Genomic DNA, 25,080 nt, shown 5'->3' with positions numbered 1-25,080 from the left:
TGAGCACCCCTGCTCTAGACTGCACTACAGTTTAAAGTGACAAGCTTACCCTTATTGTCCAGTCTCTATTCCAAGCGCACCGGCAAGATACACTTTTTCAGTATCACTTTAATATTTAGAATTTTTAAAAAGCGCTTGCACAAATAAGTCATCCTAAAGCTAAAGTATTTCCTTAGCAAACTAGCAGGGCTGTGCGAAAGGGCACCGTTCCGTTTCAACTTGTGTTTCGATGAAACAGTGTTTCGTTTCAAATGTCGTTTAGATTTTTAAAAACCACTGTTCCATTTCTTTTGCCCAGAGGCTATAATGGGGTAGCTCGAAACAGCCTATAACTTTGTCATTTCTGGCCTGATTTGGATGAAACTTGCAGGAATGGTAGCCCCTTCTGAGGGCATGAAGCCTGCCATGTTTCAAGGAGACAGATGGAGGAGTTTTGGGTAAACTGTACCTCAAAGTTTTGAAAGCAAAACTCGTGTCACATGTATGTGTTAAGCCACAGCAGGGTCAAAACTACAGTCATGCCAGGCCTCCTGCTGAAGCCACAAGGCCTGCCAAGTTTCAAGAAGATAGGTGCAGGGGTTTTGGGGAAACTGCACCTTAAGCCGTGGACAAGCAAAACTTGCGGTGTGTGTGTTAAGGCGCAGCAGGGTGAAAGCTGCAGGCCTGCTAGCCCCTGCTGAGGCCACAAAGCCTGCCAGCTGTCGAGGACATAGGTGCAGGGCTTCTGGGTTCTGGGGCCCTGCAGTTCTGGCTGCTGACAGGCAAAACACGGGTGCTTATGCAACTGACTGTGTCTGTCTTAGGGCACAGGGTGGTAAAAACTGCAGGCCTGCTAGGCCCTGCTGCAGCCACAAAGCCTGCCAGCTGTCAAGGAGATAGGTACAGGGGGAGTCTGGGTTCTGGGGCCCTGCACCTCTAGACACTGACAGGCAAAACTGAAACACACAGCTCAGTACCTGACACAAAGGCAGAAAACAGGGCAGTTCAAACAATGCTGCCTTTTATGCAGTTTTTCCATCCCTCCCCCAGAGCACTGGGATTGGAAGAGACCTCAGGGAAAGATGACAGTCACTGGCCAGCTACACAGTCAGTAATGAGAGCACTCCTTCTCCCCTCACCTTCCCTCTCCCTCCTTATTTTAGTTTGTTTCCCTGCAGGCAAGCCCAGCTTGAGCTTCCAGACTCGAAACACTTTGAAAATTTCAAAACATTTCAGCTTGCCTCGTTTTGTTTCAAGGCTGTTTCGAAGCTCTCTGTTTCGTTTCGATTTCGCTGTTTTGAGCTTGAAGCGAGTTGAAACAAAACTGCCGGCAAAATTTTGCACAGTCCTACAAACTAGTCAGAGACAGAACAGATCATTCTAGAAAGTTTAATTCAAATCCCTCTGTAAAAGCAGCAGGCAGTCTCTCTCTCTCCATCTGATTTTAAAATGATTCTCAAGCCAGTGCAGTACTGTTATTCTTTTCAGCATGCCAACTATCATTTAAGATATAATTGGCCTCATCTATAAAGTGGATTTAATTTTTGCAGTTCTCTGCCATACTGGTAACTAAAGCAGCTTCATTTAAAAAAAACAACAAAAACCCTGAGGGCTTACTATATAAAACTGACAGACTGAGTACTGCAATAACTACAGTAGCTCTGGTGTGAACCAGTTATACTACAGCTAAATACAACTGAATGTCTTTCACCTTTACTGTTGGTATGTTTGTTTTTTAATGAGCTGACATTGGAGTTGACAATGTATTTGACTAACTAACCCATGACTGTATCACAGAAGTTATCATAGAAAATGAAGGTTTCCACATCTGTAAAGAGGAAAAATCAGAGCTTTTGGCTTTAGAAGAGGTATGAGAAGTAGTTTGGGACTGTAAGAGAAAAAAAAAAAGTTAAACATTGCTACTTAAATGATCAACAGTGGCTTTATAAAGGGCTAACATTAACTGTACATCTTATTAAAAAATATCAAGCAACTTAATTTTCCCATTTTCCATTCATCCTTAGATTGCTGAATTCCACCTGTTGTTGTCTTATCAAACAGTAGTATTTTGGAGGCAAGGATCACATTTTTCTGTATTAGTATAAAGGGTAACACAATGTACTCATATACTGACTGGGGGTTAATATATTAAATGAACAAAAATTGCTGTTTAGATATAAAAATTAAAATACATAAACTACCCTGTTTATGTTACTATTTCTCACTACTGTTTCAGAGTGTCTGATGCTTAAAAACATCACTGCAGCACTTTTGTTAGAAAAAATATAGTGCAATAAACTTAAAAAAATAAAAAAATATTTTGTAGCATGGTTCTGCTACAAGGAATGTATTCCACAGTACATTTTGCAAATGGGAGATCACAAAATGCACAGAAAACTGAAACAGGACTAATTTGTAAGTGTGCAATCAAAGACACGTGAAAACAAACATTTGAGCAAGCTTTTGAACAAACATTTGAGCAATCTTTGTTCTATTTTTAGGTCCAAACTAATCTAAGTGTTTTTAATTTAAAAAATAATGTATTTTTATTACAACAAAGACACAGTAGCTTTAGAATACTTTGGAAATATGTGACTGAGTCATTAACTGACAGATACTCTTAGTTCCATGAGAAGGTCATGATATTTAAAACGCGTCTTGGCAACAACCCAACGTATTAAGGACTGACAAAGTAGCTAAGCTATTTACTTTTGGCATGTATTTACAAATTCATAGCACCTGGCCTCAAATGACCTTTTCATCATACAATATAAGGGAGGCACCTTTGAGCATGAAACAGAAAAAATGGTTATTTATACATGTAAATGACACACAAATTCACCAGTCTCAACAAGGGGTGGTGAGGGGGGAGGTGTGAGCACACATCAAAAGAAGATTCTTACAACACATGAAAAGAATGATTTGATACTGAGAAATTGAACACCTTTATTTTTCTATCACTAGCCTATAATATGGTTTTGAAGATTACACATTTTTTCTACTATTCTTATAATTTACACTTTCAAATTATTCGTATTTAAATGATGAAAAGTTACAAAAAGCTTCAACAGTTCTGACAAAAATATCTGAGTTAAGTACAGCTGGACTGGATGGATACACAAACAGGAGAAAGCTTCAGGACACACTGTACCATAGTGCAAGGTGGATCACTGAAAGGAATAGAGTTCACATCTTTCCTTGTGTCTATTTCCAATGGAAGCCAAATTTAGGAAGGAATGCACGCCCTTTAGCTGAACAGCATGGAACAGGACTTGCACTCTCAGCAAAGAGCAAACCACAAAATGTTGTAATACTAACAATATATCTGTACAATGTTCTGTGCAAGTTTGCCTGGGATTCTATTTTAATAAAAAAAGTAATAAATAAAAGTCTGCTACCCATCACAGCATGAAAATTACTTCGAGCTCTTGTAGTGTGTAAAATTATGATGAAGACACATAATGGGTCTCTTTCTGTGCCCATAAACTTTATTAATAGGCCACAGCATAAAATTAAGAAGGTTTAAATATTTGGGGTCCTGCTAATTGTTAATGAAGGTCTCCCACACATGTACACAAAAGGGGCTGCTTCAATGTACAAGCCATACAATTCCCAAATAGTCTGAAGAGTGTGATTTTTAATCCTACCAAATTGATCCGAAACATTTTAATTATTAAACTTTTTGCTTTTAATATATATAAAACATTAATCTTCATGTGGAGAATGTACGGATTTAGCCAAAAAGAGAGAAAGCATAATATTTATCAGTATTTTTAGGGGAAATAAAACACTATATACATAATTTTAAATAATGTTTATTTTAACTTACTTGGCTCTAGCAGCAAAACTTCCACCACAAAACACAACTGCACTTCAAAATCATGCATATAGACATTATAGACATTATTAATGGCACATAATCCATATGTGCCATCAAGTTGAATAGAACATTATGCTAAGAGTGAAATGTAGCACAAACCACCATGGAAGAGCTCAGCCAGGTTTCAAATCTTGAGTATGAAATGTAAAAACATTTGTTTTAAGTTCTGCTTAACTAGTAGGTCTACAGAACCATTTCAGTAATGTATCTTTTAACTATTATCAATACTTATTAAATAAATACACACCATTTTATTCCTAAAGACTAAGTACCCTACACCACTATCTAAAAGTAGGGTGAGAAAAACCTCTATATGGTACATTAGAAATCTAAAAGCTAGACTATCATCATCAAATGATGGATAGTATTCAAAGTTTTAGCATCTAGTAGTGTAGACAGATTAGCCAAGTAGGAGATAAGGTAGTGTTCTAGAAACAACTTCTTTCTCTCAGCCACAAAAGAGGATTCCTTTCTACTTAATACATACAGATATGTTGTTACATAATAATTTAGGATTCAAGGTAAAATGTCAGGTGTCATATAGAAGTGACTTACTTTCATTTCCCATAATCTATCCAAAAAGATATATTTAACATAAGAAAAAATAGTCTTTACATTGAAGGATGGTGGAAGTTTTAAACAGACATAACCATGAAAACTAAGAGTTTGCATTTTCCAAGGGGTGAGTACGCTGATCTACATTGTCACACATCAACTTGAATGTGTAGAGGCAGAAGGCAGTGCAGGGTGGCACCTGACACTCTAGAATGCTTCACATTGCCTTGCCTTGCCTTCTGCCTAACTTCAAACTAACACAACTAACTACCTCTCCTGATATTTACATGCTTGTATAGGTATTTTCACAACTCTTTAAACATAGCTCCATCTTTATTAGAGGATCATAGGAAAATCCTGAAGACAAGATACAAAATAAAATCACTTTTAAGGCATCCCTTTTTATAAACCTCAACAGTGTCACTTTTAAAAATAACAGTCAGGTGTACTTATAATAGCTGGCTATAAAAAGATGCTGCAACTTACAGAAAAATGCTAATGTTAATGTTAAACATTACTTTTTTTCAGCAGCAGTTGAACCCTAAGGCAGCGGTTCCCAAAGTGGTGCCTGCAGGTGCCACGGCGCCACCCCCAAGGTTTATTCAGGTGTCTGTGTGCATTTTGACGATCAGTAAAAATCATTATTCCAACAAAAAAAATGCTGTCATGTTGGTGCCTGCTGCTTTGTCTTTTAAATTCAAAATGTGCCCTTGGGCACATAAACGTTGGGAACCCCTGCCCTAATGCCACACAGTTCCATAAAGTGCCTTCAGACATAGGGTATAAACACTCTGAACTTAAAAAACAAACAAACCCTCAAAACCCCCCAAAACTTAGCATCTTGTATGTGCCCTATGCTTTAACATGCTGCCCAAAGGCAGAACATACAAGAGTTAAAAAAGATTGTGGGTCACACAAGTGATGTTCCCGGATATAACAGTTTACCTGCAAGAAGATGTTCCGTAACTCAGCTGGGTCCGCTCTTTTGGTAGTCTGCACCTGTAAAGCCAAGAGGGAAAGAAAGGTCAGTGTTTTACTAGCTAGGGCACTGACTTCCCAGCCGGCAGGAATCCTGCCATCTGACTGATAAGAGGGTGCTGCTACCTGTCAGGTCTCTTATCTCGCTGATAGCAAGGATGACAAACATCAAAGCCTTCCCTTGCACTGCCAGACTCCCAAGCGCGGCCGGCGTCAGGCAGAGCTGTCAAACGGCAGCAGGCCGAGCAGGCCCCACAGCGGCAGCGACAGCTCCCTCCCAGCCGGGCCCTGCGCACCAGGCGGCCGGGGAGCTCCCAGCGCGGGCCAGGGGCTGGGGCAGCCCTGCCAGCCCTGCGGCCACACCCGGCCGGGGAGAGGCCACGAGGGCTGGAGCTCGGGGGCCGCGCCCGGGCTAACCCCGGCCCGGGGCCACCTGCGGGTGACTGGCGCGGGACCACGAGTGTCCATGCTCCCGCGGCACCTGGCGAGCCCCGGCCCAGCGGACACCCGCGCCCCGGGACTGCTCCCCGGCTCCGCGTCGCCTCCCGCCCTGCCCTGCCCTGCCCTGCCCCCGCCGCGGGCCAAGCCGCCGAGGGGACGAGGGTCCGGCACAGCCGGCGGGGAAGGGAAAGGAAGGGAGGGAGCCGCCCGGCTCCTTACGCAACTAGCGAGAGAGGAAAAGAGTCACCTTGACCGCCATGCTGCGCCGGGGAGCGAGCGGGAGGAGGAGCCGCCAGGCGCCGCCGCACCAGCCACCGCCTCAGCGCGGCCCCATGCTAATGAACCCCCGCCCTGCCCTGCCCGCAGCCAGCACGGGCCGCCCCGCTCCCTTCAGCCCGGGCCAGGGGGCAGCAGGGTGGTCAGGGTCAGGGACCTCCCCGGAGCCCTTCGCGGCTGCCTCTGCGGGTCTCCATCCTCTGCCCCGAGCCCCGGGTGCGCCCCGCAGGCCGAGCGAGCCAGCTGCTTGCACCGTCCGCGGGCATTCACCGTGGGCGAGGAGGGAGAAGCCGGAGCGCAGGTCCAAGTCCTGACTTAGCAAGTCCCGGAACCTGCATTTCGTCTGTAAAATGGGTGTAAGGCTGTCGCATTGCATGAACTGCACTTGTGGCTTCAAGAGCCTCCCTAAGGGCGCGAGAAGAAAACTGAAGGCCACTCGTGCTTGAGAACAGGCATCAAAAGTACTGTACTTGGAAACCGAGTCAGGGTCCACTCTTAGGAAGCAATGGATTGAGAACAAGGCACATTTTATCTGGTCAGACAGTCTTTGCAAAGGGCTCAACAAGATTCCTTTTGTCTTGTGTGCCACAGTCAAGCACGTGCCAGTGGCAACAGTCCTTTGATACAAGGATGACAGTACAGCATGTGTGGGACACTGCCCCCCGCGCTCTCGGATTTCAGATAATAGTTGAGGATTTTCAAGCCTGCCAAGACAAGATAAGCTTTGTGTTCTATGCAGTGATATAATTGTTTATTCTTAGTGGACTTGAACTTTGTTAACTACAATTCAATGAGCAGACCCTGCTGACCACTGGTGATTCACTTCAGAAACACAGAAAAACTGGACCCTACTGCTGTGTTGCATGTATCTATTTACAGGCTGGCAGCAGAGATCATCTCTCCAAAAAGTGACCCAGTGCTCTCCAAGCAGCAGTGCTGAGGTACCTAGAGATCTACCTAGGGACATCATCAAACATGTCTCTACTGAGACTAGCAACTGAGAGATATTTTAGCTTGATCTCCTAAATGCACTGCTTAGGCAGGAAGGTACTATGCTTTTTATTTCAAGTCCCCTTTTGCAAAGGATTAATCTTGGAGCTTTATTGTGGCAACCAGGTGGCTTAAGTCAGTCCTTTTCCACAGCATTCAAAGTATTTTTGCAGTAAAATGTGAGGGTTTGGATTTTGTTTTGTTTTTTACCAGCAGAGTCGCTGGTGCTGTTATCTCCGGTGGGATATTTGAGACCTCCTCTTTGGATATCAGCAACTTCAGGCTCTTATCCGAGCAGTCTCTATAGGTTAATTATTTGAAAAGCCACGGAGAAACCCGGGGCAGGAGTAGACTGTTTTCTAGGATGAGGATCCGACACCTTCGCCGGGACTTTCCACAGGTATCTGCTGGTAGAGCTGGCAGGTCCGATTCTGCTCCCCCTCACTCGGTGGGCACCAGGACCCGCTCCGCAGGAGTCCGTGGGGCCGCGCTGGCGGTAGGAAAGACAGGCCGGGCCCAGCCCAGCGCCCTCACTCGGCTGCCACGAGACTGTTCAAGGCTTTAGGAACCTCGGGCCGAAGCTCAGGCCCCGCTGTTGGACGCCCCGCGGGGGGCGGCCCGGGCTGTCCCGCCGCTGTAAGGACCCGGGGAGCGTCCTCGCGCACAAGCTTGGAGGTCTGGGGGGCAGGCGGGAGCGGGGCAGGCCGCCAGTCTGCGAGCGGCCCAGCCGCCCGGCCCTGCAACCGCCTCACGGGTTATTTCAGACACGCGAGAAGGAGAGACGCGAGGGGCTCCGTTCTCGGCCGGAGCGAAGCTGTTCCCATTCTCCACCCGGCCCCAGGCTCAGCACCAGCCCCTGCCACCCGCCCCCGCAGCCGAGCAAGCGGAGCCCCCAGCGACCCCCGGTCACTGCGCCCGCTCAGAGGGAGGCAGGGCGGCCACGTAGCCACACCCCACTGCCGCGCGCGGGAACTACAGCAGAGCCGGCGACAGCGAGACGACATCACGCACATTTCCTCCTGCGCTCCGTAAAGGGGACGCGCACCGCTGCCTCGCAAGAAAGGGTGGACTGGAGCACGCGCACTAAAGCTAGCGCGTGAGGTCTCCCTCGAAAGCTCCTTTTTCCCTATTGTCGCCTGCCGGAAGCGGAAGCGCTTGTTTGTGCTCTGCTCTCACTTCCGGTGTGTGGGCGCGCGGGCTGATTCGTTCTGTCTGGGTGATTTGGCACCCGCAGCTGCTTGGAAATGGCGGGTAAGTTGCAGCGCGACCCCGGGCCCGCCTCGTCGCCGCCTGCTCTGCCGCTCCCGCCGAGTAACCGAGCGGCGGCGGAGGGGTGTCCAGCCCGCCCGGCCCTGCTCTGGCCCCCGGCGCCGAGCTGCGCCGTTTCCGCCCGCCTGAGGGCGGCGAGGGTTTGCCTGGGGAAGGCGCAGCTGGTTCCGCGCGCCCGGGGTAACCGCGTCGTTTTTCGGACCGAAGGGGCCGCAGGCGCTCGTCGCGGGGCCCGAGGGCAGCCTGACAGATGCTTGTGTCCGAGGCCGCGGGGCTCTCCTTCGGTACCGCCTCTCCCCTGACAGCTGCTCGGGCCGTACTGCTCGCACGGAAACCCTGAGGCGGCCTCGAAGTCCGCCGTCGTGGCCTGGGTTCGTACCCACCCTGGACGGGGCAAGTTTCTTTCCCCTGACCCGATTAGCAGGGATCGGAGTTCCCGATGGGACCTGAGTGGGTTTCTGAGGCAAACCTTGAAAACACTTTCACAGCGGTGGACTTGGGAAACGGATCCTAACGCTTCATTGGGCACTCTGTGTTGTGGCGACTCAAGTTTGTTTGGGTCTGGTGCAGGAGACCAGGTCTGCCTGGTGTGGCTTGGTGCTACTATGACTTGAGCCCACCAGACACCTCAGGTTCATTCGTAACTTGATCAGAATGTGTGGTAGAGGGTGGTATCTTTTATGAGACCAACTAGATTTTTGCAAAAAAAAAAAAAATTTGACGTCTTTAATTTCTAGTTGGTCTCATAAAAGATATCACCTCTGCCATGAGTTCTGGTTTCTTTTGCTTCTAAACAAATACAGCTACAACCTGGATACCTTTTATAACTTGATATCACAACTAAATTAAAGTGGCTTGGTCTTAGGATACATCTGTGCTTATTAAAAGTGTAATTGGGTCTACACGGACTTTCCCTGGGTGTTCTGTCTGCTGAAGTGCTCTGGTTTCTGTTAACAGCCATTTGCAAATGAGAAGCAACTCATTTTGTGTGTTTTTCTTGATAACCTTGAAAGACAGCACAGAACTTTCTATCAAAGGTTTCTTGTTTTGCTTTAGAAATTAAATTTACTTTTTAACCTAGAGCAGTGGTTCTCAACCTTTTTTGTACCAGGACCCATTTGTAAACATCAATGGCCAGTCTCGACCCAGTTTCCCTCACCCTGGCCCCCCCCCCCCCCCCCAGTGTATAGGGCAGAGGGTGGGTATGTGGGGCGGGGGTGGGAGAGTGGGACGGGGTGCCCCAAGCAGCCCCGTGCAGGCTGGAATTCTGCTAGCCTGCAAGGGCAAAGCCACTGTTTCCCATGTTTTTTCTCCCTTAAAGGAGAATCCAAGTTTGTTCACAACCCTTTCATATATTTTTGCAACGCATTTTTGGGTCTTGACCCACAGGTTGAGAAACACTGCCCTTGAGGGGTTCGTGAAAGACAGGAAAACTAGTAGGGCTCGGATGTCAAGAGTACTCGGCCAGTGAAAACTGACAGATTGAGAAGGAAAGGTTTTACATCTTTTGAATGGTTTCATTTACCTGTTGAGCAAGTGCCACATCTTCCCCTTTTGAGCTCACAGTTGCTGCCTTTTTCTGTTTGCATGTTTTCACCATGCTTCCTCAGGAGTGAGCACTTCTTATGTCTGATTAAGTTTAATGTGCAAGTAGATTTGCCATATTTGTTGGCTATATAATTTGAGTTGGAGAGAGAGGGTTATATCAGGGGTGCATCGGGAGCTTGGTGAACAACTGTTCACTAGGGCACCCCTGGGGAAGACCAGGACCAATGGATAGAAACTCCTGGAAGGCCACTTCAGGTTTAATACCAGGAAAAACTTCACAGTCGAGGTGTCCAGGCTGTGGAATAAACTTCTAGAGGTGGTGCACTCACCTATCCTGAAGGTTTTCAAGAGGAGACTAGACAGTCACCTCGCTGGGGTCACCTAACCCCAGCTCTCTTCCTGCCTAAAGCGGGGGGAGGGGAGGCCCAGGGGGGCTGGACCTGATGATCTGCAAGGTCCCTTCTAGACCCTAACAATCTATGAATATTCTCCTTTGCCCTACAACTAGATTAAACATTGCATCAGTGTGATGTATAAACTTAAACTAGGAGGAGTGGAAAACTAGTGTTTTTTTTCTCAGAATAGTAGCAACAGAATCTGAAATAAAGCTCGGGTGCTAACATGCACCTTCTAAGTTCTAGTTCTGTTCAGTATTCTAATGTTTCCCTTTTTGCAGTATTTCTTTTTCTCAACGAAGGTGTATTTCTCTTGTGTTTTGTTTTTTTATTTCAGATTTTACTTGGTACTAATTATATTTTAAAATATACATACCACTTAATTTATGCAGATACTGATGTGTGAAAAAATCCATGTCAATACTTGCGTACTTTGTTTGCAATTAAGTCTCACTTGTCTTTAAAAAAAATGAGCAAAAAAAAGCATCACATTCAGCAGAAACTTGAGAAAAATATAAACGAACCTTTAGGAAACCATTGGTTGAAAACTATCTGAAAACTCTGTCTCCTAAAACTCCTTGTTGCACACACTATATAATTTGTGCAACAGTTTTTTTCCATTGTCAGTGGAGCAGTCCACTTTTCTCAGGAAATCATATTTTCATTTAAGTTTTTTTTTGCAGTTAGTAACATGGCTGGAGACATCCTTATAAATGCTAGTAAAAAGAGTCTTGGAACAGAGGTCAGACAAATAGTTCAGATATTATTTTGTGTTATTCCTTGTAGGAGTGGTTCTTAATCTTTTTTTAGGCTCAAGGCTCCCCTCCTTGGATTTCAGGCAACCAATCAAAAATGCCAGCTTTTAGTTTTCACTCGTTTTTTGACTATAGAATAATAATAATAGAACAATTTTCCTTTTGCATGCAACTCAGAAAGATCACAGCGGGTCAGAATGTTTTTAACAGTACGAATCCGTATTTGAAATCTCTGGGTGGATCCAGACGTATGTGGATGTTTGGTTCCGTGGGGACAAGTAGCGGCAGCACACCTTGTGCCGCCGCTACTTGTACCCAGAGAATGTCCGTGCCACATGCACTTTGGTGCACAGCAAGTTGCCCCGGGTGAGGTAGGGGAGGCTGGGGCTAGCACTGCTGGTGCCAGCAGCCTTACCTGGGGTCTTGGGGTCACCCGGCACTGCAGCCATGGCCATTCTGCTGTGCAGAGCCTGGCTGGCAGCAGAGTGCGGCTCTGGGTGGCCCAGCTCCGCTTTTCAGCAGTGTGTGCTGGTCAAGTGTGCATCGCTCTGTTTTTTTCCTGTGGTTTTTTTGTTTGTTTGTTTGTTTTCATTTTTTGTTTTGCTTTGTTTTTGACCCCTGGATATCCAGGGGTCAAAAAAACCCATGAAAAAAACCCCACTACAGTGCATATTCAGGCCGCATGCCCTGCAGTGCAAGAACATTGGACTGTGGTATGTAGCGCTGCAAACGTGTTTGCAGTGCCACATACTGCACAGCCACGCTCATCTGGACATGCCCTCTCAGATAATCTTGTGTTATGTTTGCACACCTAACAGTGCTAACATTGTATAACACCCTTTGGCACCCTTTAAAGGATTTCAAGGCACCCAAGGGTGCCACAGCATCCTGGTTGAGGATCATTGCCTTACCAATTTGATAACTGTATTAGAAAGGGTCTCATCCCAACAATCTGCCACTGGCAAAAAGAAAATACTCTTTTGTACATCAGTGCTTTTTAATTTACTCTCTAAAATCTGCAAATGTTTTGTTAGAATGCACTTTTGAGGTACGTAAATATTCTTATTTTACAGATGCAAGAAGCTGGGCAATGAAAATATATGGGTCTTGTCTAGAATCCCCAAATGGAAATTGATGGCAGAGCTAGAAATATAAAAGCTAGAACTGGTCACTCCTGTCCCACAGGTTATACTAGTAAACTGTGATCTTTTTACTAGCTGTTCATGGGCTAGTCTCCTGGTGTGTATATTCTGAGTTTAAGTTGCTTTATTACCACGGAAGAAAATGATCGCTTGCACTCATTTGATCATTATCCTAGTTATACATAATTTACGTTCCTTTGCTGGTAGTTCAAATAGTTATGGTCTTTTAAGTAGGTAAATTTAGAATATGTCTGCAGGAGGTGAATTACAATTTGTTTAGGACACTGTAGTTACAGTTATGGAAAGAAAATCATTCTACGCTGAAGAAAGCAGCATTCCTGTCAGTAATGGCAGGAGCTTTTTCCGAAGAAGTTGGACCCATCAATCCTTTAATAAGGTCTCTGACACAGTGTGGCTAATGCATTTGAGCATGTTTTATTGTGGAATAAAGACCCATGTCTCCTGAGGGCTTCAGTTTTATAGATCCTATTTCAGGTTTTATTATCTACAGTTTGCAAGAGATGTGATAGCAAGCTCACAGCTCTTAGTACAATAAGACCTGGATCTGGATTAAGGCTCCAGGGCACTTTTGGAATACGAGTCAGCAATAGGAAAAGTACAAGTAAAACTGGAAATGGGATGATTCTGAGCACTAACATGAGAATCAGGTGTTTCTAGGTACAAAATGTGTGATGTTATAAAAGGAACTTCAGTCACTTGTTGACATATTACAAATTCAATTGTCTGAATACCTTGTCAAATCAAACAAATGTTCTAATTAAAAATTACTTGGTTATCTTGATATTTGTGATGTTGATTCTCTGATTTATTCCCCCCCCCCATAAAAGCAATGCAGATTGACACCAAGTTTCTATGACAAAACATATGTAGGAAAAAACCCTTCAGTCTTTTCTTTTACACAATGAAGAACCAACCACAGTGGAGGTCCCCTCTCATTGCTGGAGCTACTATAATTTTAAATATTTTCCTTCTTGGCAGCTCAGCTTCTAAATAAAAAAATATATCTACTAATTTTCTGTTCAATTTGAATTTTGTTACTTGTTGGTGTTAAAACTATTCTGGGGAAAATTCTTCACAGTATTCTGTTTATAACAGGAGTGTTTCAGGTTTCATACTGTTGTACATGTCTACTCTTGGTTGAAAAATAAATAGTTAAATCAGTTCAATTTAAAGATAAAAGCAAGAATATAGTAGCCCGCTTCTTTGCATTACCAACTAAATTTGAATCTGGTGTAAACTAAACTGATCATATTGATGTAACAATATCATACTTTGCTATCCTTGTCAACCTCAGTTTTAACTTCTGAATTTCTTGTACAGAGCAATGTCTGGGGGCCTTACAGCATGGGTTAGGGATAGTAAAGTAACAAAACAGCACAAAGTAATCTGTGTAGTCACACTTTCATTATCGTGGATTTACACTGTATAGAGTTAAATCTTTGAGGACTCATGTTTACAAAGAAATGAACTGATGGGGTTTTGGGGGGGGGCACCTGGGATTCTGAGAACTTTATTTTAAACATGATTCTTTGGATTGTGGTGATTATAGTTTATGCATATCTTTATTTAAAATCTTTTTCTCAGGGCTTACTGCTATGGAGAAGAAATTGGCTGAGTACAAATGTAATACAAATGAAGCAATTCAACTGAAATTAGGTAACATGATTTCAAATATGCTTTTAACGCTGTACTACATTCAGTAGGAATTTAGAAATGTCTTGATATTTTAATTTTATCGAATACATTAAAATAGTGTTTCTTACTCTTCAACATATGTTGTTTGAAAGACAGATTTAAGTAATTTGACATTGCCTACTTTCATGGGCTTAGTGCAGGTGAAGTGAGCAAGCACAGATGGGTTCATTAAGGTGAGTCTTGCCTCTCCATATATTGTACGTTGAATGCCTTGCTACCATGAGCAAGAATGATATCTTTAGTTGGTATTGGCATTTCATTAGTCTATGATACAATATTAGAGAGAGGCTAAAACATTATTTCCCTTATTGTTGTGCAGCATTCGATGTGTGGTAATATTGGGAGTATATTCTGTTTCTTTACTTACTTCATTTTTCTCTTAGATCTCTATAGTATGATATGAAATCTCAAAAATATCTTTGACCTCTCTATATAGAAAATTGCTATGACTTGTCTGTTCAGTTTTACAATACCAAATATCTAATTATACACTAATTTTATACTGTCCAATTTTTTTTCTTTTCATCTTTCCAGAAAAAGAATGTCTTCTTTCTTTTTCTCTGTAACTCATCTAAATGCACCCTAATAGGTGAGAAAAAAATAATGGGGAACTCTGGAGGTATTCCAAAAGTCTAGAAATTAGTTTCTCTAGTTTGGGGTGACTTTATGGGTTAAGAAAAGAAAAAAAAATCATTGACATGTCTAAAAAGCAGAATGGAAAACAAATCTTCAGTTCTGGACTTTGTGGGGAGAAGAATGTGAATTAGGGGTCTGTCTATAATAGACAGTTTTACCTAACGTGACAACACCTGCAATGCAAAGTAGAATGATGGAACTTGGATTGCCAGATACAACTTACTTGAACTGAACCAAGTTTATCAGCATTTGTCAGAGCTGAATGATGAAAAAGTAATAAACAGGGATCTGGGTTTTCTGTTTGCTACAGAAAAACAGAAAAAAGTGCAGATTTTCCCTTTACCCAAGAAAACCATGAATTTTTCATGTTAACAGAGAAACAAGTGGATTTTGCTCTTTTGTAAAGAGCTCTCTGCAGGTTGGCAAGAGTTGCAGCCTTCAAGGGGCTGAGCAGAGAGTGGGAGGAGGGTGGTCAGGCAGTGGGCACTGTATGCATATACATGCACATGGTCGCCAGAGAGCCTGGAGAGCAGTTCCTGCAGGTAAGTGCGGGGCATTTGGGGGGGGGGCTCATTGCGGCCACTGCAAGCTCTGCACTGCCCTGGTGACATGTCCTCTGCCTGACCCAGAGCAGTGGAGGGCAGGACCCTGCACCACCACCCCTGCTATTCCAGGGCAGTGCTGCAGGGGGCTGCGGACCTGGGTCCCTGGCCCTATAGCCCTGGCAGCTAGGGGTCCGCTCCAGCAGGGCTGGAGAGGGCAGGGGGCTGTGGGTGAGGAGCAAGGGGCACCAGCAGGGCCAGGGGGACTGTGGGTGGGGAGTGAAGGGCCTGAACCTGTGTCCTGGTAAGCTAAGGTGGCAGGGGGAGCTCTGATTTTCCATGATGAAAAAATTCTAATTCAAATACCAAAAGTTATAGATACAGTACTTGGAATTAATTTTACTATTGTGATTGATAGAGGTGCACCAATACATTGGTCAGATATCAGATTGGCACCAATATAAAGAAAATTGACTGTATTGGAAATTGACCTGATGTGGCTGATAAATGGCTTGTGCATGCATGCAACTGCAGCACAGCACGTGGCGAGGAGCGCAGCCCGACAGCATGGAGAAGTGCACACAGCTGGTAAGTCTGTTGCGGTGGAAGGAGAGTGGGGAGGGAAAGGGTGTGGAGGGGTAGATCAAGGCCCCCGCAGTAAGGGAGGGAGTGGGGTGGGGGCTGGGGTAGGCGCTGCCCAGCCAGGGTGGGATGCAGGATGGAGCTGCAGCTCATTCGGGGGGCATGGGGAGGGTGGGGCAGCTCCTGATGCTGTGTGCATCCCTGGGGCATGTGCCCCGGATCTGGGCAGGGCGGGCCTGGGGCTGTACTGGGCTTCCTCAAAGGTGCTGGGCTGGGGTGCACTCAGGGCAGGGTGGGTGGCAGCACTGGGAGGGGGGTTGGGGGGCTACGGCTAATTTTGGGGTGGCTGCAGCCCCTCCCCTCCCAGCACTGCTGCCACCTGCCCCCAGTCCAGCCCAGCCCCCGTTGGGAAGAGCCCGGCACAGCCATATCTCCAGCCCTCAGCAGCAGCCTGCCCTGCCCCACACAGATCCAGGGGGCACACGCCCCCCATGCCCTCCCAGGGTGCACACAGCATCAGGAGCCACCCTCCCCCTCCCTGCACCCCCAGATGAACCGCAGCTCCGTCCAGTGCCCTGCCCTGGTTGGGCAGCCCCTGCCCCAGCCCCACTCTCTCCCTCACCCCACGGCCTTGATCTGCATCCCTGCCCACACCCTTTCCCTTCCTCCTCCCCTTCTACCACAACAGATTTACCAGCCAGACACTGCTCTTCAAGCTGCTGGGCTCCGTGTCCTATATGTATCAGCTGATATGCCTCCTTAAAAATCGGCCATCAGTATCAGCCCCAAAAATCTCTATCGGTACACCTCTAGTGACTGAGACACTGGTAGGTATCAATATAATTGAATATTGTGTTCGATTGATACCTATATATATATATATATATATATATATATATATATTTCATTTGAATCACAGATTTTGGGGTTTTTATCAGAGAATTTGCTATCTTTATTTATTTATTTATCAAGGAAGACCAGGATCCCTAGTAATAACACATATCTGGCTAAGTATTTCCATGCTGTAGGCCGGAGAAAGCCAGTCTTTTTGGCAGGCATGCCACAAATTAAGTGTCGTGAGCTCTCTGAGTACCACTCTAATCCCCTTGTGCCCAGACTGCTACTTTGCTTTCTGTTCCCTGCCCACTTTGCTGCTGTGCTGCCTGCCTTCTCCCTGATCTGCTACATGCCTCACACATGGGCTGCCTGTAACCTTTGTGGCACACATTCCACAGGTTAGCCACCTCTGCTGTAGGCCAGTGTTTCTCTGGCCTGGTAAAAATAGCCATATTTGTGGCATAAAATACTAAGAGATGGCCTTAGGTTTAAAAGATACTATTATTTTAGAAGAGCAGGAATTTGCAGAACCCCCAAAAGCTTTTCAAAGTATTGTTATCTGGAGCACAGGAAGCTAAATATACCACACGTCATTTGGAATGAGCATTTGAATTCTAAATAAAAAATTAAACAAGCTGTAAAGAGCTATTTGGTAATCTTCTTTGAACCTGTAAGTCAGAGTTTAATAAGATGACTTATTCTGCAATTGAATTAGATTAATAATATTACAGATTTTAAAATCCTGTAAGCCAAAATGTAATTCTAATCCAAGTAGTTTAAAGCCTTAAATACTACATTTCTGAAACCCATTTTTTTTCAGTTAAGGAAGTACCGTATTTATTTCATAGACTTGCTTGAAAATGTCTTGTCTTACAAGAGATTTAATGTTTTGTTTATGTTCACAATCTCTTGCGTCCTGCATATTTTAAAAGAAGGGAATGGAAGTAATGGGACCTATTTCTGAGTGAGTTTGAGTTTTGGCTATAAAGTCAGGAAATGGGGAAAAAATTATAAAAATAAACCACATTTCATATATGCATAACTTTTGCACTGATAAAATGTACCACCAGTGCCTTTACCTACACTTGTCTAGTTAAGGATGCTGCCAGACTGCTATTGTAAGGCTTATGTTGAGAGCTACATCTCTTACATTTTTAGTTTAAATGAGGCATCATGACTGTTTTTAAAAAGAGAAATGTATAATATATGTTTGCAGACAGTTGGGAGAGAAAGATGCCAAATACCATATTTTATTTAAATGTAAGACAAGTCTGCTGCTCCCCTCCAGCCCTGCCCCCCCTCCCCCGCCCAATTCAACTTGGGGCTGGGGAGAGGGGGGGGAAGCCCCTCATCTTAGATTTGTTCCTGAATGACACTTGTTCCTAACAAAATTATGGTATTTTTCAGAGTGATCAGAGGATAAGACTAAGCTGTGTTCTAGCCATGTTGTGGTTGATTTAATAGTTAATCATCTATGAGAAGATCAGGATAGGTTAAGATTTTAGTTTGGACAGGGGTCAGTTCCAGGAAAGATTGATTTGTATAGCATCATTGACTGAATTTATTTCCAAATGAGATTACCCAGAGTAAAATACAGAATAACCTCATAAATCTGGCATGCTCGGGACCTAGCACCTGCCAGAAATGTGAAAATACTGGTTTGTTGAAACCAGAGTGGCAGCCTGTCGCAGAACGGGTTGAGGGGGCAGGTAATGGCAGCCGTCATGTGCAAGCTTCCCCCTCCTTGATCCAAGGAGGAGTGTCAGCCAGTCCCAGAGCAGCAGCCACACGTGGAGCGGCAGCATGTTGCGGTGGATGGCAGCAACAGCTGCCATGTGCAAGCTTCCCCCTCTGCATCTGGGGGAATGGAGTGGACAGCTTGAAAAGTGCTGGATATTTGAGAATTCTAGATTTTTTTGTTATCCAGTTTATGAGGTTATACTGCATAGAGAAAAGAGAAGGAAACCAAGAGCAGATGTACAGAAAGCTGGAGAGGTGATGTGAGAGATCCTCTGAAGGAATTATTAGAGGGAGAGTTCCACACTAGATTTATTCCATTTAGGGGATAAATTTAAACAACTGGTTTAGATTGAGGTGACAATAGATGTGTTGGGTTTTTTTTTAAGAACAAGCTGATAAACTGAACAGTGAGAAGTCGCAACAAATTGTGCTCACCCAAGAGTTTGTAAGGAATTGAAATATGGAATTGCAATACTATTGCTAATAGTATGTAATGTATTGTTAAAATCAGCCTTGGAGCCAGAGGGCAGGAAGTTTGGCAGTGTCACTCCAATCTTTAAAAAGGGATCCAGAACTGCTCTGGAAACTACAGGCTGATAAATCTAGCTTCTGTTCCTGGAAAACTGGTAGAATTTATACTAAAAATATAGCTCTTACAGTAATATAGCAAAAGCAAAAAAAATGAGCTTCACCTAGCAAAGGAAGGTAAAAACAAGAAGAGGTTCTATAATAGGTTAGTCATAAAAGAAAGAACAAGGCAGCTGTGGGTCCACACTGTTCAGGTAGCTAGGTGAACTCTTAACTGGAGATGCAAAGATGATAGAGCTGTTCACCAGTTACTTTGCCTTAGTCTTCACAAAAAAATTAAGTTGCAACCAGGCACCTAATAAGGATTATGTGGATAAAGAAGGAGACAAACTGAGGGATGAGATAACAGTAGAAACAGAGGGATTTTAATTGGTCTGAATGAATTCTAGTCAGTAGGGCCTGATGAACTTCTCAGGATAATGAAGGAACTGGCAGAGGAGAGCTCAGAGCCCATGGCATTAATATTTATGAAGTTGGGAGACAGGTGAAGAACCAGAGGACTAGAAGAGTGCCAACAGAGTGCCCCTCTTTTAAAAAAGGCAAAAATAAGGACCTGGGCAATTATAGATGGGTTAGCCTCACCTCTGTACCCAGAAAGTTACCGGAGTATATCATAAGGAAGTCCATTAGCAAGCTTCTAGAGGAGGAAAAGCTGATCATGAACAGCTAGCAGCAGCCTGTGTTTTACTGTGAACAAACTGTGCCAAACAAACTTGATCTTCAACAAGATATAACTAGTTCGTTAGATGGCTCTCCATCTTTTGTCATTTTATAACTACCCCTTAATGAAAATAACTATTGAATTAATGCCCTTATGAATATATAATATGCATAAATGATTGTGTAAACCTGTTGGCTACAACTCGGGATCCTTAAAATTCTAGTTTATTAGGCGGATTGAAACACTGTAATCATAAACCTTGGGGCTGGTCCACACACACACACACACACACACACACACACACACACACACACACACACACACACACACACTCTCTCTCTCTCTCTCTCTCTCTCTCTCTCTCTCTCTCTCTCTCTCTCTCTCTCTCTCTCTAGCAGGCTACAGAGTCAGGTATACCTATCCTACAAGTGCTGGAGTCTGTCGTTGAGGCTTCTTGCAGCGTGGTGTTATCTTCCAGAAGGGGGTCGCCGGCTGGTCCTTCTGGCTGGACAGGTCTGGTCAAGTTGGAGATCAAGAGGGCGCCACTGAGGGTCACTTTTCACTGCCTTTTATCTGTCCTTGCCAGACTTTGGTGACTCCCCAGTTTTCAGGTTTGCCCAATCCAGGGGTCATTGACCCTCGTGGGACTTCCCCTCCCTCGGTGGCTACTGGACGGCATCTGTCAGGCCCAGGGGTCATCCGCATGTACATGCAGGTTTGGGAATCCATTGATAAATTTAGAATAGGGCTCTGGGAGTGGTCGATCTGGAGATATTCAGCCCAAAAGTTGGTCCCCAGCGTTGATTAACTCAGGCCAGGGCTTCTAGCCCTTGATCAGTGAGGTTTAGAGATTTCCCGGTTGTTACATTGTCTTCTATTGAGTTCTTCTGTTGGCTGATCTGCAGCTTCCAGGTGTTAATTGCTGTGTGCTACCTTGTTACACATTCAATCACCTTACACATTCAATCACTGATTCATTCACTCTTTCAGGGGCCAGCATGATACAGAGAAGGGCAGTTTGATTCTTGCCCTTGTTAACATTGTTACAATGTATAACTTACTTATGAAACTAAACATATTCAGTTGAAAGGTGAGGAATATAAAATATAAGCTACAAATGCCATGGCACACAAATAGATAAAAATACCAAACTACAAGGGGAGATACAAAATGCGCGCACACAAATTTTAAAACACAATTCCTTATCTTAAAGTGAAAGAGAGAGGAAGGAAGAAAATGTAGAAAAAGAGAAACATATCCAAAGAGGGGAGAGCAAATGCAGGCAAGAGGAAAAGGGGGCTTTCTGCTACAAACCAAACTGTTCTTTCCAACTTTAATTGTGTTATATACTGTTTATGTGATTGTTATTATAAAGAGATGCTCAGTGTTGCTTTCTTATATATATTAGTGTTTTTCTTATTCATATGTAGAATGAAGTTCTCATGCTGTGAGAGAGCTGGGTGTGCATCAGGTGTGGCATCTTAAATGCATGCATTTTTTGTGGAAAAACTACTTACTACTTAGAATTTTGCTAATTTTTCTTTTCAGTTCGTTTTCCTGAGGACCTGGAAGATGATAACACAGCATTTAATCCAGAGTACAGTCATCAGGTGTTTGGAGATGAGTAAGTTATGTAATAATAAGTAGTCAGGAAAAGATCACTTGTTACAGTTTCTTGGAAAATAGGAAATGTTTTATATATTATTTGTTTTAAAATTAAAGAGTAAACTGCTTTCATAGATTTCATAGACAGGGGCTGGAAGGGACCTCATGAGATCCAGTCCAGCATGCCCCCCCCCCCTCCCCCCCAATAGGCAGGGGTTGGTAGCAGGTATGTTGCCAGGGCATCGTGGGGCTCATAGCAGACACAGTGAGCTTCTCTGCCTGGCCCCGCTCTGCACTGTCCTGCCACGCCTGCTGGGTTGCAGAGGCCCTGAGGGAGGGCAGCAGGGTGGGGAGCCCAAGCCCACAGCGGGCAGCCTGCACCCACCCCCTCACCCTCACACTGGCTCTGCTCTGGCCATGCTGTCGGTGGGGGAGGGGGAGCAGGAGCCAGACTCTGCTCAGGCTGCAGCAGGCAGCACCTTCCATGTGCAGTAACCAGGGCTCAGGCACTGCTGTGGCGGGTAGGGGGCTGTGGACCTGGGTCCCTGGCCCTGTAGCCCTGGCAGCTGGGGGCCCATTCCATCAGGGCTGTGGGTGAGGGGCAAGGGTCACCAGTGGGGCTGCTGGGTTGATGTGGGGGAGTGAGGGGCACCAGCAGGGTCTTGGGTGGGGCAATGTGGGTGGGGAGTGAGCTGGACCTGCATCCTTGTGTGTGAAGGGGGCAGAAGTAGCTCTGATTTTCCATAATAAACCCAAAACCAAGAACCAAAATTTATAGGTACTTAGAATTAATTTTACTATAGTGATTGAGGCACTAGTAAGCTTCCTATAACAATACAATGTTGTGTTCAGTTGAGATTTTATATAGTAGCATTTCATTTTAATAATGGATTTCAGGGTTTTTATCAGAGAATTTGCAATTTTTTTTTTATCAGAGAAAACCAGTATCCCTGTTAATAGCCCAGAAATACAGCTTCTCAAATATACATATATTTATACCTAGACAAAATATAGAAACCAAAGGTTTCTGTATTTTATCTTTTTTTATATATACATTATGGATGACTTCTTGACCCCATTAAAATCCATGGAGCTAAATTTCATGCAGTACTTGTAAAATAGTGATTACCAGTCTGTCTTTAATCCTTAAAATTATATTTTGGTGAATAATCCTTTACGACAATGTGATGTACTAGGTGAAGTAGAGGCTTTTTCTTCCACTTTTGAGGATTCTTTGGAAAAAGTATCCTTAACAATAACAGTCTACATACGTTAATTGTAGTAAAACTAGCCACACTTCTAGTGCTAACTGTCATGACCCAAAGGTCTGATTTTTTGTGTGTGCTTCGGCACTAAGATCCCCGTGGGTTTACAGCTTCATTTCACGGAGGAGTTCTGCTGCGCAGAGAACCCGTGTGCAGGGGAATGTTCCCGCCACTTTGCAGAGATCTTTGCAGGGTGCATTTCCTTTGCAACACAGAAATGCACGGTGCAAAGAGTTCCCGCTCGTCGTATGCAAATTTGTGCCCCGCAATTGGCTAGTTCTAAATTATTCACACGTGGCGGCTAGCGATTGGCCTGCTAGCCGTATAAGAGGCTTGAGCAGTTTCCGCCCAAGCCAAAGAGGACTCCGCATCCATCTCGTGGGGACTCTGGGTGTGCGCGGCAGGGTAATAGAAACCCTGTGTGTCGCTCAGAGGAGTTTGGCGGCCTGATCCACCGCCCACCTCTTCCCGTCTTCGAACGGAGCCTACTATAAGACGTAACGACGAGTTTAATGTGCGCTTGTCCTGGACATCTGGAGTTTGTCTGCGTGGAGCCTAGCAAGCTCCATGTGATTGTTCGTGTTCTGTCTGCGTGGAGCCTTGCAACCTCCACGTGTGTTCGTGTTTTCTGTTGTAACCGTAACTCAAGCAAGTTCTCAGCCTACACCATGACCATCTCGGTGTAAGTAAAATAATCTTAAAATCAACCGTTACATGTCTGTCCCTAATTCTAGCTCAGCGACCTCCCTCTCCGACCCGGCCTGCCCGGGCTGCTGGCCACAGCCCGCGTGCAGAGCGACGAAAGCGACCCGGCGCCAGACCCGGCGCGCACACTAACCATTTAATTTTTTAATGATATGCCAATTTTGTAGTCTGTCTGCTTTAAATAATCTCTTGCATTGATAGTTCCCAAACTTAGTTTTGAGGCAGCAGCCAACTCGTTGAGGGACAAAATAAATGTTTTTCCTCAAACTCCCTGGAAAAAGAATTAACGAAGAAGTAAACTAGTAGCAATTGTACTTGTATAAACAGAAATATTTTCTGCAATTACATTTCGGTGTGCATGAGTAGAAATTCCTGTAAACCTTCCACCAACGTGAGTTCCCAAAAAACTGTTAGCATTTTGTTTTACTTCTCTGCTTAATGTTACCCTATTCCTGCCTCTCAGCTACAAAATATTCTTACACTTGGTTACAGTTTTAGTAATAGAAATGCTTTGATGAGATGCTGTTCAGTGCAATGGGGGCCAACTTTTTTGTCAGGCATGCCACAGATTAGCCCTGAACACCACTCTGATCCTCTTCCCTTGCCTGATTTGTTTCTCTGAGTTCTGCTTCTTGCCCAATGTTTCCAATTCAGTCTGCTCCTCTCCTTTATGCTGCCTTGTACTCCCTCTCCCATCTGATACTCTGCTTCTTGCCATATCTGCTGCTGTGATGTTTGTCCTATCCCTGATCTGCCACATGTGGAGGCTGCCTATGCCAAAAGTTGGCAACCCCTGTTTCAGTGGTTGCTATAACAGTTACCTTTTTGTTTCTTCTTCTTTTTTATTATTTTTTAACACGCAAGTGCAGTTCACAGGACTGTACTGAAAAAAACAAGAATGGCCAAATCCTGAAAATAAGGGCCTAAGTAAATGCAGTTTGTCTCACTGCTTGGTGTCTATGTTAAATGTGAATGGAATATACCATATGGCTGTTTCATGTAGAAATTGTACTACGTGTATTCACTGCCTTTTGAGTTTGGGAGACATACACCTGCCCTTATACTTCTTATGAGAGATTTTATTAATTTATGAGAAGTTTCACAGCTGAGTGAAATTGTTAGTTATATTAATATGGAGATGTGAATGAATGTTGCGTATTGACAGTAAGGAGTGGTTTGTATTATACAGCCCAGTGGTTTTCTGTTTTAGACTGAGATGCTTATTTTCTTTTCCTTAGAAGAGGGTTTGGTTCACTTCACTGGGAAAGTGGACATGAATTTCAGTGCTTAATGCTAAGTGAAAGCTCTAATCTGAATGTTTCATTGTTATGCTAGTCTAGGATTCCTAATCGCTCCGTTTCTTTTTTTTTATCTCCTTCAGTGAAGTTGCCTTTGGTTACCAGGGTTTGAAGATTCTTTTGTACTACATAGCTGGTAACCTGTCAACGCTCTTCCGCATCAAGTACACATCTAAGGTTAATGAAAAGTTTGACTGTGTGGAGGTAAAGTTGGAGTTAAATTAACACTTTTTAAATATATTGGGATTAGTTCATTCTTTTAAGAGAATGAAGGATCTTAGTTTAATGGTTCACATTTGCATTGATAGTTTTAAAAATATTCCTTTGTTGCTAAATTAAAAAAGGCTCTAACTTTATAGAGATTGTTATTGATAATCTTTTGATGGTATTTGAGTCAAATTGTATATAAATTATTCACAGGCATTTTAATATTGAAGCCAATGCTCAGAAAACTAAGCAAATATGACTGCACAAAAGATGTTGTGGTAGTGGTGACAGTTTTCTATTTTATTCTTTTATATTTGGACACAAGTACCTGACCCATATCCCTTTCAAATGGAAGATGCACAGATCAACTGATAAACAATTTCATTTTGGAAATAATTTATCCTAATTTCTTGTTCCAATTATGTATCATTTGTGCCCTGCATCTTGTTTAAAGAGATATTATCTGTATTTATATTTTCTGCATACATTT

The 25,080-nt window shown here is 44.1% G+C and overlaps 2 protein-coding genes across 8 annotated transcripts in view; one reads left to right on the top strand and one right to left on the bottom strand.

Moving 5' to 3' along the window:
* SLC25A12 (solute carrier family 25 member 12) overlaps window positions 1-8,208 on the bottom strand; it is an 89,635-nt gene extending 81,427 nt beyond the window's left edge. The window contains exons 1-2 of one of the 6 annotated variants that reach the window (XM_019480309.2): window positions 8,111-8,208; window positions 5,360-5,413 (exon numbers count right to left, since the gene is read on the bottom strand). Coding sequence is in view for 1 of the 6 variants with exons in the window: in XM_006265903.4 (XP_006265965.1) it covers window positions 5,360-5,413; window positions 6,081-6,092 (66 nt within the window). In the remaining 5 variants the exon portion in view is untranslated. Of the gene's footprint in view, window positions 1-5,359; window positions 5,414-5,518; window positions 5,605-6,080; window positions 6,168-6,379; window positions 7,932-8,110 lie in introns of those variants that run through there. The other 5 variants (XM_059727283.1, XM_006265903.4, XM_059727284.1 and 2 more) reach the window with 5 other exon arrangements.
* A 48-nt stretch (window positions 8,209-8,256) lies between these two features.
* The window catches only part of HAT1 (histone acetyltransferase 1), a 44,495-nt gene continuing 27,671 nt past the window's right edge, over window positions 8,257-25,080 (top strand). Inside the window, exons 1-4 of one of the 2 annotated variants that reach the window (XM_059727287.1) lie at window positions 8,257-8,350; window positions 13,814-13,885; window positions 21,059-21,134; window positions 24,467-24,587. In XM_059727287.1, the coding sequence (XP_059583270.1) occupies window positions 8,344-8,350; window positions 13,814-13,885; window positions 21,059-21,134; window positions 24,467-24,587 (276 nt within the window). In that variant the 5' untranslated portion in view covers window positions 8,257-8,343. Of the gene's footprint in view, window positions 8,351-8,568; window positions 8,740-13,813; window positions 13,886-21,058; window positions 21,135-24,466; window positions 24,588-25,080 lie in introns of those variants that run through there. The other variant, XM_059727288.1, reaches the window with a different exon arrangement.

Source organism: Alligator mississippiensis, chromosome 4, assembly GCF_030867095.1.
Source record: "Alligator mississippiensis isolate rAllMis1 chromosome 4, rAllMis1, whole genome shotgun sequence".
Classification (NCBI taxonomy): domain Eukaryota; kingdom Metazoa; phylum Chordata; order Crocodylia; family Alligatoridae; genus Alligator; species Alligator mississippiensis.
This window is presented reverse-complemented; position numbering and strand designations above follow the sequence as displayed.